The 18667-nt window shown below is 37.3% G+C and overlaps 1 protein-coding gene and 1 pseudogene across 3 annotated transcripts in view; both read right to left on the bottom strand.

The window, feature by feature from the left end:
- SCAPER (S-phase cyclin A associated protein in the ER) overlaps nucleotides 1–18667 on the bottom strand; it is a 515685-nt gene that overhangs the window by 441842 nt on the left and 55176 nt on the right. For all 3 annotated transcript variants that reach the window (XM_029951067.1, XM_029951068.1, XM_029951069.1), the window contains one exon: nucleotides 11385–11582. In XM_029951067.1, the coding sequence (XP_029806927.1) occupies nucleotides 11385–11582 (198 nt within the window). The remainder of the gene's footprint in view (nucleotides 1–11384; nucleotides 11583–18667) is intronic.
- On the bottom strand, nucleotides 14905–15863 carry LOC115301292 (annotated as a pseudogene).

The raw sequence follows: 18667 nt of genomic DNA, 5'->3' as shown, positions 1-18667 counted from the left end.
TATACACTGATAATAAAGCAACAGAAAGAGAAATCAACTGATCCCATTCACAATTGCCCCCAAAAAACATAAAATACTTAGGAATAAACCTAACCAAAGATGTAAAGATCCATATGATGAAAACTATAGAAACTTATGAAGGAAATTAAAGGTAGCACAAAGAAATGGAAAAACATTCCATACTAGTGGATCAGAAGAACAAATATTGTTAAAATGTCTTTATTACCCAAAGCAATCTACATATTCATTACAATCCCAATGAAAATTGCACTAGCATTCTTCTCAAAGCTAGAATACACAATACTAAAATTTGTAAAACACACACACACACACACACACACACACACACACAAGACCCCAAATGGCCAAAGTAATATTGAAGAAGAAAACCAAAACGGGAGGCATCACAATCCCAGACGTTAGCCTCTAGTACAAAACTGTAATCATCAAGACACCATGGTATTGGCACAAAAACAGACACAAAGACCAATGGAATACAGAACCCAGAATTGGACCCACAATTGTATGGCCAATTAATCCTTGACAAAGCAGGAAAGAGTATCCAATGGGAAAAATCCTTTGTAACAGGTGGTGCTGGGAGAACTGGACAGCAACATGCAGAAGAATGAAATTAGATCACTGTCTTACACCATACACACACACACACAAACTCAAAATGGATGAAGAACCTGCATGTGAGACAGGAAACCATCAAAACCCTCGAGGAGAAAGCAGGAAACAACCTCCTTGACCCCAGCTGCAGCAGTTTCTTTCTTGACACATCTCCAAAAGCAAGGAAATCAAGAGCAAAAATGAACTATTGGGACCTCATCAAGATAAAAAGCTTCTGCACTGCAAGGGAAACAATCAAGAAAACAGTCACCCAATGGAATGGAAAAAGATAGTTGCAAATGACATATTGGATAAAGGGCTAGTATCCAAAATCTACAAGAAACTCACCAAACTCCACACCTAAAAAACAAATAACCCAGTGTACAAATGGGCAGAAGACATGAACAGACACTTCTCCAAAGAGGACATTCAGATGGCCAACAGACACATGAACAATGCTCAGCATCACTCATCATCAGGGAAATACAAATCAAAACCACACTGAGATACCACCTCATGCCAGTCAGAGTGGCTAAAATGAACAAACAGGAGACTATAGACGCTGGTGAGGATGTGGAGAAACGGGCACCCTCCTACACTGTTGGTGGGAATGTCAACTAATGCAGCCCCTCTGGAAAACAGTGTGGAAGTTCCTCAAAAAATTAACAATGGAACTCCCCTTTGACCCAGCAACAGCACTCCTAGGACTTTACCCATGGGATACAGAAGTGCTGATGCATAGGGGCACATGTACCCCAATGTTTATAGTGGCACTTTCTACAATAGCCAAATCATGGAAAGAGCCTAAGTGACCACATCAAGAAGATGTGGTTTATATATATAATCAAATAATATAAGGCAATGAGAAAGAATGAAATCTGGTCATTTGTAGCAACATGAATGGAACTTGAGGTTGTTATGCTAAGCAAAATAAGTCAGACAGAGAAGGACAGATACCATATGTTTTCACTCATAAGTGGTATAGGAGAAACTTAACAGAGGACCGTGGGGAAATAGAAAAGGAAAAAATAAAGAGAGGGAGGGAGGGAAGATAATCATGAAACATCTTTTAAAAATTTTTTTAATGTTTATTTTTCAAGAGTGAGAGACTGTGAGTGAGAAAGGGGCAGAGAGAGGGAGGAAGACACATAATCTGAAGTTGGCTCCATGCTCTGAGCTGTCATACTCGAACTCACAAACTGCGAGATTATGACCTGAAGTCAGATGTTTAATTGACTGAGCCACCCAGGTGCCCCTGGAGAGTCTTAAATACTAAAAACAAACTGAGGGTTGATGGGGGTGGAGGGGAGGGGGAAATGGGTGATGGGCATGGAGGAGGGCACTTGTTGGGATGAGCACTGGGTGTTACATGGAAATCGACTTGACAATAAACTAAAAAAATAAAATAAAATAAAAAATAAAATAAAAAACAGGTATTAACTCTTCTATACATGTTTGGTATAATTCCACTGGAAAGCCATCTAGCCCTGGATACTAGTTTTTTGGGGAGATTTTTAATTACAGATACAATTTTTCACTGGTTATGGGTCTGTTCAAATTTTCTATTTCTTCCTGCTTCAGTTTTGGTAGTTTATATGTTCCTAGGAATTTGTCCATTTCTCCCAGATTGCCCAGAGAGTTGGTCTATAATTGCTCACATTATTCTCTTAATATTGTTTGTATTTCTGCAGTGTTGGTTGTGATCTCACCTCTTTCAGTCGTGATTTTTTATATTTGGGTCCTTTCCTTTTTCTTTTTGATCAAAAGGTGGTTTATCAATTTTGTAAATTGTTTCAAAGAACCAGCTCCTGGTTTCACTAATCTTTTCTCGTTTGTTTGGTTTTTTTCGATATCACTGAATTCTTCTCTAATCTTTATTATTTCCCTTCTTCTGTTGGTTTGGGGCTTTATTTGGTGTTCTTTTTCCAGCTCTTTTAGGTATAAGGTTAGGTTGTGTATTTGAGACCTTTCCCTCTTTGGAGGCCTGGGTTGCTATATATTTCAGTCTTATGACCATCTTTGCTGCATTCCAGAGGTTTGGGGTTCACTGGCTTCCATGTACTTTTAAATTTACTCTTTAATTTTTTGGTTAACCCATTCATTCTTTAGTATGATGTTATTTAATTTCCAAGTACTCATTTTCTTTCCAAATTTGTTCTTGTGATTGATTTTGATTTCATGGAACTGTAGTCTGAAAATATGCATGGTATGACCTTGATCTTTTTGTACTTGTTGATGGCTGATTTGTGACCCAGTATGTGATCTATTCTGGAGAATGTTCCATATGCACTTGAGAAGAATGTGTATTCTGCTGCTTTAGGATGAAATGTTGTAAATATATGTGTTAAGTCCATCTGGTCCAGTGTGTCTTTCAGAGCCATTGTTTCCTTGTTGATTTTCTGCTTACATAATCTGTCCTTGCTGTAAGTGGGATGTTGAAGTCCCCTTCTATTATGGTATTATTACCAACGAGTTTCTTTATGTTTGTGATTAATTGATATATCCTTGTGTTTTCCCACATTGAGGTCATAAATATTTACAATAGTTAGATCTTAGTGGATAGACTTCCTTAATTATGATACAATGCTCTTCTTCATCTCTTGCTACAGTTTTTATTTTTAAAGTGTAGTTTGATGTTAAGTATAATTACTCCATTTTTTTTTTGATGACCATTTGCATGATGTCTAAAGTGGGTCTCTTGTAAACAGCATACAGACGGGTCTCATTTTCTTATCCATTCTGATACCCTATGTGTTTTAAGTAGAATGCTTAGTCCATTGACATGTAGAGTGAGTACTGAAAGATATGATTTAACACCACTGTATTGCTTGTAGAACTGGTGTTTCTGGTGATGTTCTTTGGCCCTTTCTAGTCTGTGTTGCTTTTGGTCTCTTTTGTTTTCTTTTGTCTTTTCTTCAATCAAAGTGTCCCCCTTAAAATTCTTGCAGGGCTGGTTTAGTGGTCACGAACTCCTTTAGTTTTTGTCTGGGACTCTTTTTTTTTTAAATATAATTGATTATTATCAAATTGGTTTCTATACTCTCTCCTTCTATTCTGAATGACAACCTTGCTGGATAACAAATTCTTGGCTGCATATTTTTCCAATTAAGCACATTGAATATATCCTGCCACTCCTTTCTGGCCTGCCAACTATCTGTGAATAGGTCTGCTGCGAACCTAATTTGTCTTCCCTTATAGGTTAGGGACTCTTTTTCCTTTGCTGGTTTCATAATTCTTTTCTTATCTGTGTATTTTGTGAATTTGACTTAGATATGCCTTGGTGATGGTTGGTTTTTGTTGAATCTAATGGGAGTTCTCTGTGCTTTTTGGATTTTAATGTCTGTGTCCCTCCCTAGATTAGGAATGTTTTCTGCTATAATTTGCTCACATAAACCTTCTGCCCCTTTTTATCTCGTTTCATCTCCCGAGACTCCTATGATTCAGATGTTATCCCTTTTTAATACGTCATTGAGTTCTCTAAGTCTTGTATCATGACCTTTTGCCTTTGTGTCCCTCCTTTTTGTTGCTTCATTTTTCTCTATAATTTTACCTTCTAAATCGCTGGCTGACTGTCCTGCTTTGTCCATTCTTGCTATTGTAGCATCCATGAGACTACATCTCAGATATGGCATTTTTCATTTTGTCCTAAATTTTCTTTAATGTCCACAGAAAAGTATTCTATCCTTTTGTCAACCCCAGCTAGAATTCTTATTATCATGCTTCTAAATTCCAGTTCAGATGTCTTGCTTATATCTGTGTTGATTAAGTCCCTGGCTATCATTTCTTCCTCCTCTTTCTTTTGGGGTGAATTCCTTCATTTTGTCATTTTAGAGGAAGATAAATATTAATAAAGTAACAAATTAAAGTCAAAAAATTAAAATCAACACAAAAAATCAAATAAAGAAAGCTAATCCTAGATGTCTTTTGGTTTGATTATTGAAAGAAGCTTGAAAAAAATAGAGAAAAAAGGGAAAGGAAAGAAAAAACAAAGTTAATAAATTTTAAAATTAAAAGACATTTGATATAATAGAATAAAATGAAATAAAAAATGAAATAGAATAAAAAATTTTTAATTAAAAATAAAGTATAAATAAATAAATAAGTGAAAATAAATTTTTCTCATTCTCCCAAGTACTATGGCTCAAGTTACAGAGATGGTTGTGTTAATCTTCAAATCAACTTCTTAGGTGTTTAAAATAGTTTGGTACTGATCTGGCTGCATTTCAGGATGAGACAAGTTCAGGGTCTCCATGCTGCTCTGCCGTATTAACTCCCTACTTTGAGAAAATAGACTTTAATACAAGGACCATAAGAAGAGACAAAGAAAGATGCTATATATTAAAAAGTACAATTGAGGAGCGCCTGACTGGCTCACACAATTAAGCATTCAACTTCAGCTAAGGTCATGATCTCACAGTCCATGAGTTTGAGTCCTGCATCAGGTTCCATGCTGACAACTCAGGATTCTGTGTCTCCCTCTCTCTCTCACCCTCCCTCACTCACACTCTGTCTGTCAAAAATAAAAACTTGTTTTAATTAAAAAGTAATAAAAAGTACAATCCAACAAGAACATATAATTGTAAATACTTATACACCCAACATAAGAGTCCCCAAAAACAGTGAATGACAAAAATAAAGGGATTAATCAATAATAATATAATAATAGTAGGGAACTTTAATGCCCCTCTTACATCAATGGACAGATCATCTAAACCAAAATCAACAACAAAACATGGCTTTGAATGACACTCTGAACCAGGTGGATTTAATAGATATATTCATAACATTCCATCCTAAAACAGCAAAATACACATTTTTTAGAAGTGCACATGGAGCGTTCTGCAGAAAGATCATATAGCCAAAAAACTAGCCTCCAAAAATCAAGAAGATCAACGTCGTGCGATGCATCTTTTTTGACCACAACACTATGAAACTAGAAGTCAGCCACAAGAAAAAATTTGGAAAGAGCACAAATACATGGAGGGTAAATAACATGCTACTAAGAATAAATGGGCCGACCAGGAAATAAAAGAAGAAATTAAAAAGTGCATGGAAACAAAGCAAAATAAAAACACAATGGTCTAAAACCTCTGAGATGCAGCAAAAGCAGTTCCAAGAAGGAAGTTTATAGCCATATGGGCCTATCTCAAGAAGCAAGAAAAATATCAAATAAACCTAACCTGACACCCTAAAGAAACTAGAAAAAGAACAACAAACAAAACATAAAACCTACAGAAGGAAGGAAATATACAGAGTAGAGGAGAGATAAATGATATAGAAACTAAAATAAATAAATAAATAAATAAATAAATAAATAAATAAATAAATAAAATAGAGCACATCAATGAAACCAGGGGCTGGTTATTTGAAAACACCAAGAAAACTGATAAACCTCTAGCCAGATTTATCAAGAAAAAAAGAGAAAGGACTAAAATAAATTAAGTCACAAATAAGGAAGGAGAAATAACAACCAACACCACAGAAATACAAACAACTGTAAGAGAATATTATGAAAAACTATATGCCAACAAATTGGACAACCTAGAAAAAAATTGATAAATTCCTAAAAACATAAACTACCAAAACTGAAATATGAAGAAATTAGACTAAAATGAAACCTATCTATCTCTAAATTTTAACACTGTATCATAAAATATGAGAAATGAGAGAAAACACACAAGATTAGAAAGATTTAGGAGGTAATTCATTGAAAGTGGCTGCATGAGTGAGGTAAAGGGAGGGGTGAAGGCAATATGTTCCCATTCAAGAGAGAGAAGTACATTTTCAGGTAGAAGAAGAGATCATGAACTTAGTTTTTATATGTCAAATTGAAATGCTTGTTATATATCCAAGTGGAGGTGCCAACTAGGCAAGTTGGATATATAGACCTAAATATCAGAAGAAAGATATAAGCTAGAGATAAATATACTAGTACTCATCAGCAAATGAGTGGTAAATTAAGCCATGGCCTGGAGAAAACTGCCAAGATAGTAGGTGATAGTGAGAAAATATGGCCTAAAAGGAGACTTAATGACCTCCCAACAATTAAGGGTCAGGTGGAAAAAGCCAAAAAGCAAAACAAAAACAAAACAAAAAAGAAGAAAAGGCAGAAGTAGCAGCCAACAAAGAGGAAGTAAATAGATTATTTCATGAAAGTCAAAGAAGAGTGCTACAAGAGAGAAGTGGTCAACAATGTGAAATGCTAATCAAAGATCATGGAAGGGGCTGAAAAACATCTACTGGGCTTAGTAATACAGAGACAAACAGTCATTTTAGTAAGAGCTTAACTGGAGCTCTGATAGGATGTCACATCAGGTTGGAGGAGTCCAATGAGTACTTGGAAGAAAGGGAAATGGAGTCAGCAAATACACAAAGTTCTTCCAAGAAACTTGGCTAAGAAGGAAAGGAGAAACATGTCGGTGGGATAAGAGATGAAAGGATAAGTAGAGAAAGGGTTTGGGTTTTTATCGTTCTTATTTACTGTGGAAGAGACATAAATATGTTAAATGCTGACTAACGAGGAATCTAATAAGGAAAACTAAAGATACAGAAAAGAGAAGAATTTTTCATCACAATTGTGATCTTCAGGGCTGCAACCTACAGCCCATACCTCCTACTTTTCAAAAATAAAAAAGCGAGGAACCCATCAGAAGGAATTGCAAATTGTTACCACAAACCTCTGCCTTGATCCCATCTACTATTCTTCCTGAAGGCCAAACTAAAAAAGCTTTATTTCAACTGCAATCATTCTTGACCTCTCCAACACCACTTCTTCCATGGCTTTCAGGACACTCCTAGTCTCCTGATCTTCTTCCACCCTCCACGAGTATTCTTTCTCTGTCCCTGGACCTCTAATTTCCAACTGTGACATTCTCCTTATATCTAAGTATAAAGTTTCTTTTATTTATTTTTAGAGAGAGAGCATGAGCAGGAAAGAGGGGCAGCGGAAGAGAGAGAGGAAATCCCAAGCAGGCTCCATGCTCAGGACAGAGCCTAAGGCAGGGTTTGATCCCACAACCCTGGGATCATAGCCTGAGCCAAAATCAAGAGCCAGATGCTCAACCAGTAAGCCACCTAGGCACCCTTTAAGTTTCTTTTTAGTGCATGTCATATCTTTCAAAGCATTTTCTCATATGTCATTTTGATCCTTACTTGTTCAATTGAGAAGTCTCAACTCACCAAGATATAAACAGAATATTTTTATATTTTTCCCTATAACCTTAGTTAAATACTAAGTTGTATACTAAACCTCCTGAGTATGCTCAGTGAAATTCCACAATTTTCCAGTTATATTCAATTATCAAAGTGTAGTTTTTAAATCCCATCTACAGTCAACCTGCCTATTAAGCACAAGTGAGAACTACATAGCCTTTAGCAAATGCTTGTGGTGGGAAAGGCAAGGCTTGTTCTCATTGGTTCTTCTCTTCTTCCCCTGTATGCCCTTTCTCACTCTACATTCACAAATGTTATGTGCTTTGCCATTGCAGCAGCTGTGGGAACACAGCAATATTCTACTTTACAAGAGTTCACCAAGTATTAGTGACCTGCTATAGTCATCAGCCTGTCCTTGTCCAGAAACAAAAGTGATGTCAAGTGCTGCCAGGCAGAGATATATCCCTAATCTTTCTCTGACTCAGTCTAAGGTCACTGGTCTCTACTGATCTCTGTAGTAAATGGTGATTTCTGCACAGGTAGCATATGTGGTTCTCTAGGCAGTATTCAGGTTCACCTTGGCTCCCTCTGCCCAAGTAATATCTGCCCCAACTCCATCAGCATTTTGCATATTCTCACCTAACCCAACTGTCCCCACAGGAAGCCACTCTGATTCTAACATCTTCCCCAATGACCATACTCTTTCCATCACATAAGTCATGAGAATCGCTGGGGGTCCTCTTTGCTTGCTCAATGATAACTACCATCCCATCTCTTTCCAAGGAATACTGTTGTATAGTCCCTTCAAGCCCAAGCCTAGATCTCTAAAGCAGACATATACACCAGTCTCTATATCCAATATTCCAGAGCCACACATCCAGATCCCCCACATTAAAATGGGAAACAGGGAAAAAGAAGACAATGTGTACCCAGGATGCTTTTCCCCAAACTCATTCAACATATTCCAAAGGCATCAAAATCAGTCAGCATAGCAAAGATCCAGCCAGAGAACAAGATGCCAGTTTCTCATTCTTGCAGCCACACTCACAAACTTTATAAAAAATTCAACCACCACCTCAAACTTTGGAGAGAACAAGGCAAGATGATGGCTTCATTAACTATGTACTCTCCAAAAGGCAATCTGCCCTACCCCATCCTCTAGCCCAATTTATAAAGGAGATGGGGAAACGCAACGGTGATGGTTAGAGTTTTGATGAAATGTCAATTCTTGGTAAGTCAGACAGGGAAGTGGCTGACAGCATAAAAGGCACATCTTCAAACTAAACAGATTAGAAATTCAGCCTCTTTTCATTATAGAGTGGAGCTCTGGTCAGCCGTCCTGGCTGAAATAAAAAAGCCATTTTCCACTACAGCTATACTTAGCATGTGAATTACATAACAGAGGTGTTATTAACTGCATTTTACTCATGAGACAAATAACTGAACTGTGATTACTTAATACGGTTAAAACACAAAAATTATGGTACATCTGGGTGGCTCAGTTGGTTAAGCATCCAACTTCGGATCAAGTCATGATCTCACAGTTCATAGGTTCGAGCCCCATGTCAGGCTCTGTGCTGACTGACCGCTTGCTTGGAGCCTGCTTTGGACTCTGTATCTACTTCTTTCTCTGCCCCTCCCCCACTCATGCTCTGTTTCACTCTGTCTCTCAAAAATAAATAAATGTATAACACACACACACACAAAATCACAAATAGGGATAAATCCTGTCAGTAAATTCACAAAACAAGGGTTGAATCTACCTGCACAGTGAGGAAAACTCTCTGGGTTTTTTTTCACAAAGGTACTAATCAAATGAGATAAGGAATGAAAGTGCTTTTATAGTTAAGGACAGAACTAAACAAAAATAAAAATTAAAAAAAAAAGAATTTTAGTTATTACACACCTCGCACATGTTCAGACCAAATGTTAAAGTATATCTTTTTACCTCACCACCTGTTAAGTGCTGGATGGGGAGAGGAGCAGAGTTGGGTATGAAAATCACTTTTAAGCTCTCAGATTTTATTTCTCAACATAACATCTTGGAACAGTACAAAAAATAAAGAAAACATCTATACTACTCTCCCTTTGTTACAATCTTCTCCATTTTTATAATCTAGAACTTGCACAAAAAGAAAAAGAGCTATTGCTATTAAATTTTCACAAAGCTTTGGTAGATGAATGAGAGAGCCCAAAATTCAGATAGGTGCAAGGGTTTTCTCCTCATGGTAGAAACATGATTGCAATTGGTCAAACTAACCTCTATAAAGAAGTACACCTTACAAACAAATTTTATTTCTTCAACCTTTTATTGTTTTTAAATACAAAAGTCAAAGAATTTCCTGCTCTAATTGATCTCTATGGCTGACTTAGAAATTATCTAGGCTCACATGCTCATTTAATAGAAGAAACTATAACCTAAAATTAAGGTCAATAGTGTTTTCTACCACAACATACTGATTCATTAAACTCCAGGGTTTTGATTTTGCTTAAACATATTTTTTAACATAAAAAGTTTTACATGGTGATAATAACAAAATTGTGACAGACTATAAATTTGTATGATTTCAATTACTGTTCATTCTGAAACCTGCTTCTGATGAATGATATATTTAAGCTATTCTAAAACCTATTCTGGCTGTTTCCAATTATAGAGGAAACACAGCTGCTGTTTCAACATGTAACTTTTCTTAGACCCTTCATATATTTCAAAAGTTAAATAATGAATACCAGGGTTTTCAATCCTGTTCACTATAAAAACACAAACTACCTCTATAAAGATATTTCTATGAAGATTTAACAGTCTGGATTTTCTCAAAATAATTTCATTCAGTATTAAATAATTAGCATATAGTTCTACTTACTAAAAGGTGGGGTTTTTTAGTGAATTTTTAGAAACAGATTGTACTATGTGTCTAATGTCCTATTATAAACACAAGTTTATCCAAAATTAGAATAATATCCCAATCCCACCCAGGACTGTTTATGGTTAGCTATCAATCTCACTTTTCCCTGACCACAGTGAATTAGGAGAGTGATAAGTATGGTAGCAGAAAGGGAGCAATGTCCAATTAAAGACATTAAACATGAAACCAAAGAATGTGAAAAATCTCACTAGTGCCACCTACAGTACTAGTGGAGAATGCAGATAAGAGAGATTTTTAAAATAATTTAGAGTGTGTGTGTGTGTGTGTGTGTGTGTGTGTGTGTGTGTGAGAGAGAGAGAGAGAGAGAGAGAGAGAGAGAGAGTTCTTTCCGGTTTCTTACCCAGGACTATGTATAAACACAGCTTTCTACCAAATCTTGCACTGAATATTAAAGTACATAATTAGGTAATGCAAAAAACAAGGGTACTCAAAAAAATCAAAACCAAAAAAACCTGACGCAGTCATAGAAGCAGAGTAGAGTAGTGGTTCCAAGGAGTGGAGAAGCTAGAGTTGTGAAAAGATACAAACTTTCAGTTATAAGATGAGTAAGTTTTGAGGATCTAATGTATAGCATGATGACACTGATAGCTATCAATACAGTATTGCATACTGAGGAAAATGATCATGTCAAGTGTAACAAAAATTAGAGAATTTGGCTTTAAATGGGTTACAGAGGCTCCAGGCAAACCTTACCTTACATTCTACCACACTCTGATCTGATTCACAAGTTTCATAAATTTCATCTACTGCCCGGCGAAGATTGTCAAAAAGAAATGCCCAGTATCTAGCTCTTAGATCAATTTTCCGAGGATGCCTTGCTTTAGTGGGACTTTTATCAAAGTGTTTATCTCCAGATGAAGACGATGTTATCTTACAGTCAACTCCAACGTTCTGGTAAGATAAAATAAAACATAAACATATAAAAACAATTCATAAAAGCCTTTAAGGAATAGAATTTTATATAAAGCACATTTTTCAACATAAATACTTGAAAACGTGGGATTCTTCTTTTTATCTTATATCATCCTAAATTCATCAAACAAAGCTTCTCATCTAAAACCAGCAGGTTTTTAAGGCCATGTTTTTATTTTAGACATGTCTTACTGAAGATTAGCATGGCTTCAACGGTGAACAGATCCTTCGTCAAAAAGGAGCACTAAAGAACCCATTCTTTGCTCAGTTGCAAATTTGAATCTTTGAAAATAAAGATTACATTCTATAGTTTTACAGACTGTACCACGGAGTCATTCTACCAAAAAGCACATAGTGTACATAAAGACTGAAATTCAAAATGCAAACTTGAAGCTTCTCACCAGAAATACAAAAGAGTTACTTATCTTTCTGTGGTTACTTAAACTGAAAAATAAATAAATATTAACCCTCTAGTATGGTAATAACAACAAACAATCCCAGGATTCTTTGGGTTGTTTTGTATGTGTGTGCATCACTCCTGACTGCTTGTTTTTCTTTTTTGTAGAAGAGCTCCAGAGTGGAGAGTATCTGAACAAGGTAATAAGCTCCTCTCTGTTTCAGGCTTTGGTCTTCAATATAACAGCTATTCCTAAACTTCATAGATCTTTCATAGCCAATCTTTAGTTTACACAGAATCTTAACACCAAAAAGGAAGCAAATAAAGCATATACACACACACAGACATATACACATCTGAGAGACTGAGATGGAGCTGCTGACCCTCCATCCACAGCCCCATCCAAACTAGGGTTGGTTGCCAGATTTCACAATGAAAACTACCAAACATTTTATGTGATGGCCCTAGCCCCGGTGCAAATTCTCAATACTCAACCAATAAAATTTTAAGTGACAATCAACAATCCACAAAACATTTGCCTCACTTGCTTTCCAAGTTCTTTCCAGGCCTAGTAGTAAATACTTTTAGTATTATGGCAGATATCCCCTCTTTGGATTAAAGCAAATTCAAAATCCCATTCAACTAGCACCTATCCCAAAGTAAAGCTCAATTCTGTCCACTCTTCTGATAATGATGACAACAAAACAACAATTTATACAGGATTACATATCATAAAACAACTTCACATAATCTTCTAACCTCCTCCAAACAACTCGTAAAGCACTTTATAGACCAGAAGCTAACCCTTCTGGCAAAGATCAAAGAGCCGCAGACCGTCTTCCCATCCGAGCTCCACAAAAGCCCTGCCGGCTTGCCAATGCACTGCCTCGGGCCCTGCGCGGCCCGCCCTGTACCCGACAGTCCAGACCATTTCACTTCTCTTCCCACACACCACCCAATTCCCCAAATTGTGCCTCCTTCATGAAGATTTTCTACACTGAACAGCAAAGGGCTAGCAGCTTCCTGTGACTTTAGACTCTATTCTTACGGAATTCTCAAAAGTACTTTCACTTACTTTCACCCATTTATGCATTTACCTTGTCATACGCCCACGTGTACATGATTCAGACATTTAACCGTCCCTTCTTACAGTGTAACATGGCCATTACTGCTTTCATGTTAAAATGTTTCTATTTTTTGTGATTGCTCTACGTGAAGCTTTTACTAGGAAAGATACCACTAAGGCAAAAAACTACAGTTAGGTAATCCCATCTGTAGGGCAATATGCTACACAAATTTGATGTTTAACTTTGCCATAAAGTAATACTTTATACTTGCATGCTTATTTATATTTTATCAAAGGATTTTGAAAACCTATCATATAATCATTACAACAAACTGTAAAGACAGGACAAATATTATTATTCCTATCTGTTGATGACAAAACTGAGGCTCAGAAGACTGAATTTTTTAGCAGGTCAAAAAACTGAGTGATGGAACCGGGGCTAGAACCTAGTCATCCAACTTCTGCTCCAATGTTCATAAAGCATTTCACATAGCACCTGGCATACAATTAGTACTCAGATAATGTTAGGTATGATTATAGTGGAAAAGATGAAGAGAAGAAATGTGCTCATAGGGAAAAAAATGTGAATAAACTAACGGCAAAATTGCCAAATTTGTGAAAAAGAGTGGGACAGGTAAATCAAACTGCAGACATTAAGTCAGTAAAGAGTTCCAAAGTACATGGCTCTTACTTACCACTGATAAATATAACAGCAATGATAATAATAATTGCAGCAGCATCGAATATTCATGGCATACTTGCTATGTGCCAGGTGCTGTGTTAAGTGCCTTCCACACAGTTATACTTAGTTTAATCTTTGAAGCAATTTTATATCATAGGTAACTTTATTATCTCCATTTTACAGAAGAGAAAACTGAGGTTTAACTAAATTAAGAAATGAACAAAAGTCTCACACCAACTGATAAAACCAAGATTCAAAATCAGAGAACTATCCTCTTACAGCTTACTATAGTAAGCTGCTTCCAAGATACTCAAGAAGACAACGCAATCTAATTTTGTGAATAAAGTTAGACACAACAGAATTCTGTGAAATTATATTGTTTTAATATTATATAAAATATTATATTAAAATTATATTGTTTTAATCAATGACTTCGGAGGGAAAGAGGAAACATAAAGGTGAGAAGAGGGAAAGAGGAGGGAAGATACTGAGATTTCTGACCCACCTCTCTCAGAAGGGCTCACTGACTCTCCTAAGAATCTAATGATGCCTATGGACCTATTTGCAGACAAAATGCATGGGCACATAAAATTGAACATGTATTTTCTTGATGTATCTACACTGACACATCAGAACTGCCCAAAGTTAATAGTTTGCCTCACAGTTTACTCTTAGTGTTGGTCATTTTATGGGTTTGGACAAATGTACAATGGCATATATTTATCATGAAAGTATCATATATAATATGGTATCTGGAATTTTCTGTGCTCTGCCTGTCCTCCCCTCCCTAACCCCACCTCCAAACCTCCAGAAACCACTGATCTTTTTTTATTTAAGACACATTTATTCATCATCATGATCAGACTATTACATTTAGCAATCAACAGCATGGGTACAAAAAAAAAATCTACATTAAAACCCTTTGTTAGAATGCTTTACACTTTACACAGAAAAGAAAATAAACCTGTTATACAATTAGTCACAAATACAATCCTCGACCTTTTGCCCACACCCATGAGTATGGTCTAAAACATGTCTTTGTAGCAGCGAGGCGCTGCCACCACTGTGCTTGCGAGTTCACAAATCTGTTGTAACCTGTAGCTTCCCTGTCACTTCTCTGGCTCTCCTCCGCTGCGAAGCTGTTTCCTGGCAGTAATTAAAACCTGCCACGGCAATAGCTACTGCTGCTGCAGGAACCGCCACAGCCACCGTGGTTTCGTGGTTTGCAAAGTACTGGCCTCCACCGCCATGGGGGCCAGAGTTTCTGTCTCCAAAATTTCCTCCTTTCATGGGTCCAAGATTTGAAGACTGATTGTTGTAATTTTCAAAATCATTATAGCTTCTATCACCTCCAAAGATGCTTCGATCATTACTAAATCCAGTATAGCTATCTCCACTGCCACCATATCTACCACCTCCTCAATTGGCATCAAAGCCACCTCACCCACTGAAGTTTCCTCCATGACCACAGTTGTCATTCCCACCAAAACCACCTCCACAACCACCACCAAAGTTTCCAGAACCACTTTGACCTCCTTGGTTAGAAGAAGCACCAGCCATCACTTAATTAGATACACCTTTCCTTACTTCACAGTTGTGGCTGTTCACAGTATGGTATTTCTGAATGACAATCTTGTCTACAGAGTCATGGTCATCAAATGTTAAAAAAGCAAAGCCCCTCTTTTTGCCACTGCCTTGGTAAGTAATGATTTCAATCACTTCAGTTTTCCCATAACATTCAAAATAGTCTCTTAGATGACATCCTTGAACGTCTTCTTTAATGCCACTGACAAAAATCTTCTTCACAGTTAAGTAGGCACCAGGTCTTTGAGAATCTTCTCTTAAGACAGACCGCTTTGCTTCTACAACTCTCCCATCCACCTTGCATGTTCCTGCATTTATGGCTGCATCCACCTCCTCCATGGTGGCATACATGAAAAATCCAAAGCCTCTGGAGCACTTGGTGTTTGGACCTCTCGTTACCATACAGTCCATGAGTGCTCCCCATTTCTCAAAATGGTTCCCTAGACTGTCATCAGTTGTTTCAAAGCTCAAACCTCTGATGAAAAGCTTCTGCAGCTGGTCAGGCTTTTTGGGAGATTCTGACTTAGACATAATGGCGGGGGGGGGGGGGTTAAGCGGGAGGGGAAACTTTAACAATGTTTACTCAGTAGCATCCACCTCACTGATCTTTTTATTGTTCCACAGTTTTGCCTTTTCCAGAATGCCATATCATTGGAAACATACAGTATATAGCCTTTTGAGGTTGGCTTCTTTCACTTGGTAATAAGCATTTAAATTTCTTCCATGTCAGGGCACCTGAGTGGCTCAGTCAGTTAAGCCTCCAACTTCAGCTCAGGTCATGATCTTATGGCTCAGTTCATGAGTCCAAGCCCCAAGTCAGACTCTGTGCTGACAGCTCAAAACCTGGAGTCTGCTTCAGATTCTGTGTCTCCATCTGTCTCGGCCCTCCTCTGCTTACCCTTTGTCTCTCTCTCTCTCTCAAAATTAAACATTAAAAAAAATATACAAAATAATAAAGTTCCTCCATGACTTTGTTTTTAATGTTCATTTTGAAAGACAGAGTGCGAGTGGGTGAGGGGCAGAGAGAGACACACACAAATATCTGAAGCAGGTTCCAGGCTCTGAGCTGTCAGCACAGCGCCCAACATAGAGCTCAAACCCACAAACCATGAGATCATAACCTGAGCTGAAGTTGGGCGCTTAACTGACTGGGCAACCCAGGCACCCCCCCTCCATGTCTTTTTATAGCTTGATGGCTCTTTCCTATTGACTGAATAATATTCCATTGCCTAGATGTACCATGGCTTATTTATCCATTCACCTACTGAAGGACATCTTCGTTGCTTCCAAGTTTTGACAATTATGAATAAAGTTGCTATAAACATCCATGTGTGGGTTTTTGTAAGGACATAAGTTTTCAACTTCTCTGTGTTAACATCAAGGAGCATGACTACTGGATTACATGGTAAGAGTATAGTTAGTTTTCGAGACTTTATAAACTAGCAATTTATAAACTGCCAAACTGTCAGGAATTCCTAAGTTGCTATACCAGTGTGCACTCTCATGAGCAATGAATGAGAGTTCCTTTGACTCCACAACTTTACCAGCATTTGGTGCTGTCAGTATTCCCAATTTTAGCCATTCTAATGGGTGTGGAGTAACATCTCATTGTTGCCTTAATTTGCATTTCCCTGATGCTATATGATGTGAAGCATCTTTTCATATGCTTATTTGCCTTTCTTCACTGATTATTGGTCTATTCATGCTTTCTTTCTATCTCTTCCCGTTTGAATTTTGGCTGTGCATGTGCATTTAGAATTTGTCCATTTCTTCTGTGTTGTCCAGTTTGTTGGCATATAATTTTTAATAGTAATCTCTGATGATTGCTTGTATTTCCAAGGGATTGGTTGTAATAGATCCTTTTTCATTCATGATTTTGTCTATCTGGGTGCTCTCTCTTTTCTTTCTGAGGAGCCTGGCTAGAGGTTTATCGATTTTGTTTATTTTTTTCAAAGAACCAACTCTTGGTTTCATTGATCTGCTCGACTCCTCTTTTGGATTCTATATTGTTTATTTCTGCCCTGATCTTTATTATTTCTTTTCTTCTGCTAGGTTTGGGGTGCTCTTGCTGCTTCCCTTCAGGTTCCAGTAGGTGCTCTGTTAAATTTTGATTTTGTGCTTTTTCTAGTTTCTTGAGATTGGCCTGGATTGCAATATACTTTCCTCTTAGGACTGCCTTTGCTGCGTCCCAGAGATTTTGGAATGTTGTATTTTCATTTTCATTGGTTTCCATATATGTTTTAATTTCTTCTCTGATTGCCTGATTAACCCAATCATCCTTTAGTAGGGTGGTTTTTAACCTCCACATTTTGGAGGTTTTCCAGACTTTTTCCTGTGGTTAATTTCAAGTTTCATAGCATTGTGATCTGAACGTGTGCATCATATGATCTCTATTCGTTTATACTTATGGACGGCTGCTTTATGCCCCAGTATGTGATCTATCTTAGAGAACGTGCCATGTGCACTCAAAAAGAAGGTGAATTTCCTATCTTCAGGGTGCAGAGTTCTAAATATATCTATCAGTTCCATCTGTTCCAATGTGTCGTTCATGTCCATTGCTTCCTTAGTGATTTTCTGTCTGGTTGATCTAGCCATTGCTGTCAGTGGAGTATTAAAGTCCCCTGCAATTAGCACATTCTTGTCAATAAGATTGATTGTTTCTGTGATTATTTTATGTATTTAGGTGCTCCCAAATTTGGTGCATAGATATTTATAATTGTTAGCTCCTCCTGATGGAGAGAACCTGTAATTATTATATAATATCCTTCTTCATCTCTTGTTACTGCCTTTACTTTAAAGTCCAGTTGGTCTGATATAAGTAGGGCTACTCCGGCTTTCCTTTGACTTCCAGTCGCATGATAGATATTTCTCCATTCCTTTACTTTTAACCTGAAGGTGTCTTCCGGTCGAAAATGAGTCTCTTGTAGACAACAAATAGATGGGTTTTGTTTTTTTATCCATTCTGCTACCCTGTGTTGTTTGGTTGGAGCATTCAGTCCATTTATATTCAGTGTTATTACTGAAAAATGTGGGTTAGAGTCATTGTGTTCTCCCTAGAATTAATGTTTGTAGTGGTGTCTCTGGCACCTTGTATTCTTTGCAACATTTCCCTCATAGAGTCCCTCTTAGGATTTCTTGTAGGGCTGGTTTGGTGGTCATGAATTCTCTCAATTTTTGTTTATGTGGGAACACTTTTATCTCTCCTTCTATTTTGAATGACAGGCTTGCTGGATAAAGGATTCTTGGCTGTATGTTTTTTCTGTTCATCACATTGAAGATTTCCTGCCATTCCTTCCTGGCCTGCCAAGTTTCATTCGATAGGTCTGTAACCACTC

This window comes from Suricata suricatta, chromosome 9 (assembly GCF_006229205.1).
Source record: "Suricata suricatta isolate VVHF042 chromosome 9, meerkat_22Aug2017_6uvM2_HiC, whole genome shotgun sequence".
Lineage (NCBI taxonomy): Eukaryota > Metazoa > Chordata > Mammalia > Carnivora > Herpestidae > Suricata > Suricata suricatta.
The sequence above is the reverse complement of the archived record's forward strand: the minus strand, read 5'-3'. Positions and strand labels throughout refer to the sequence as shown.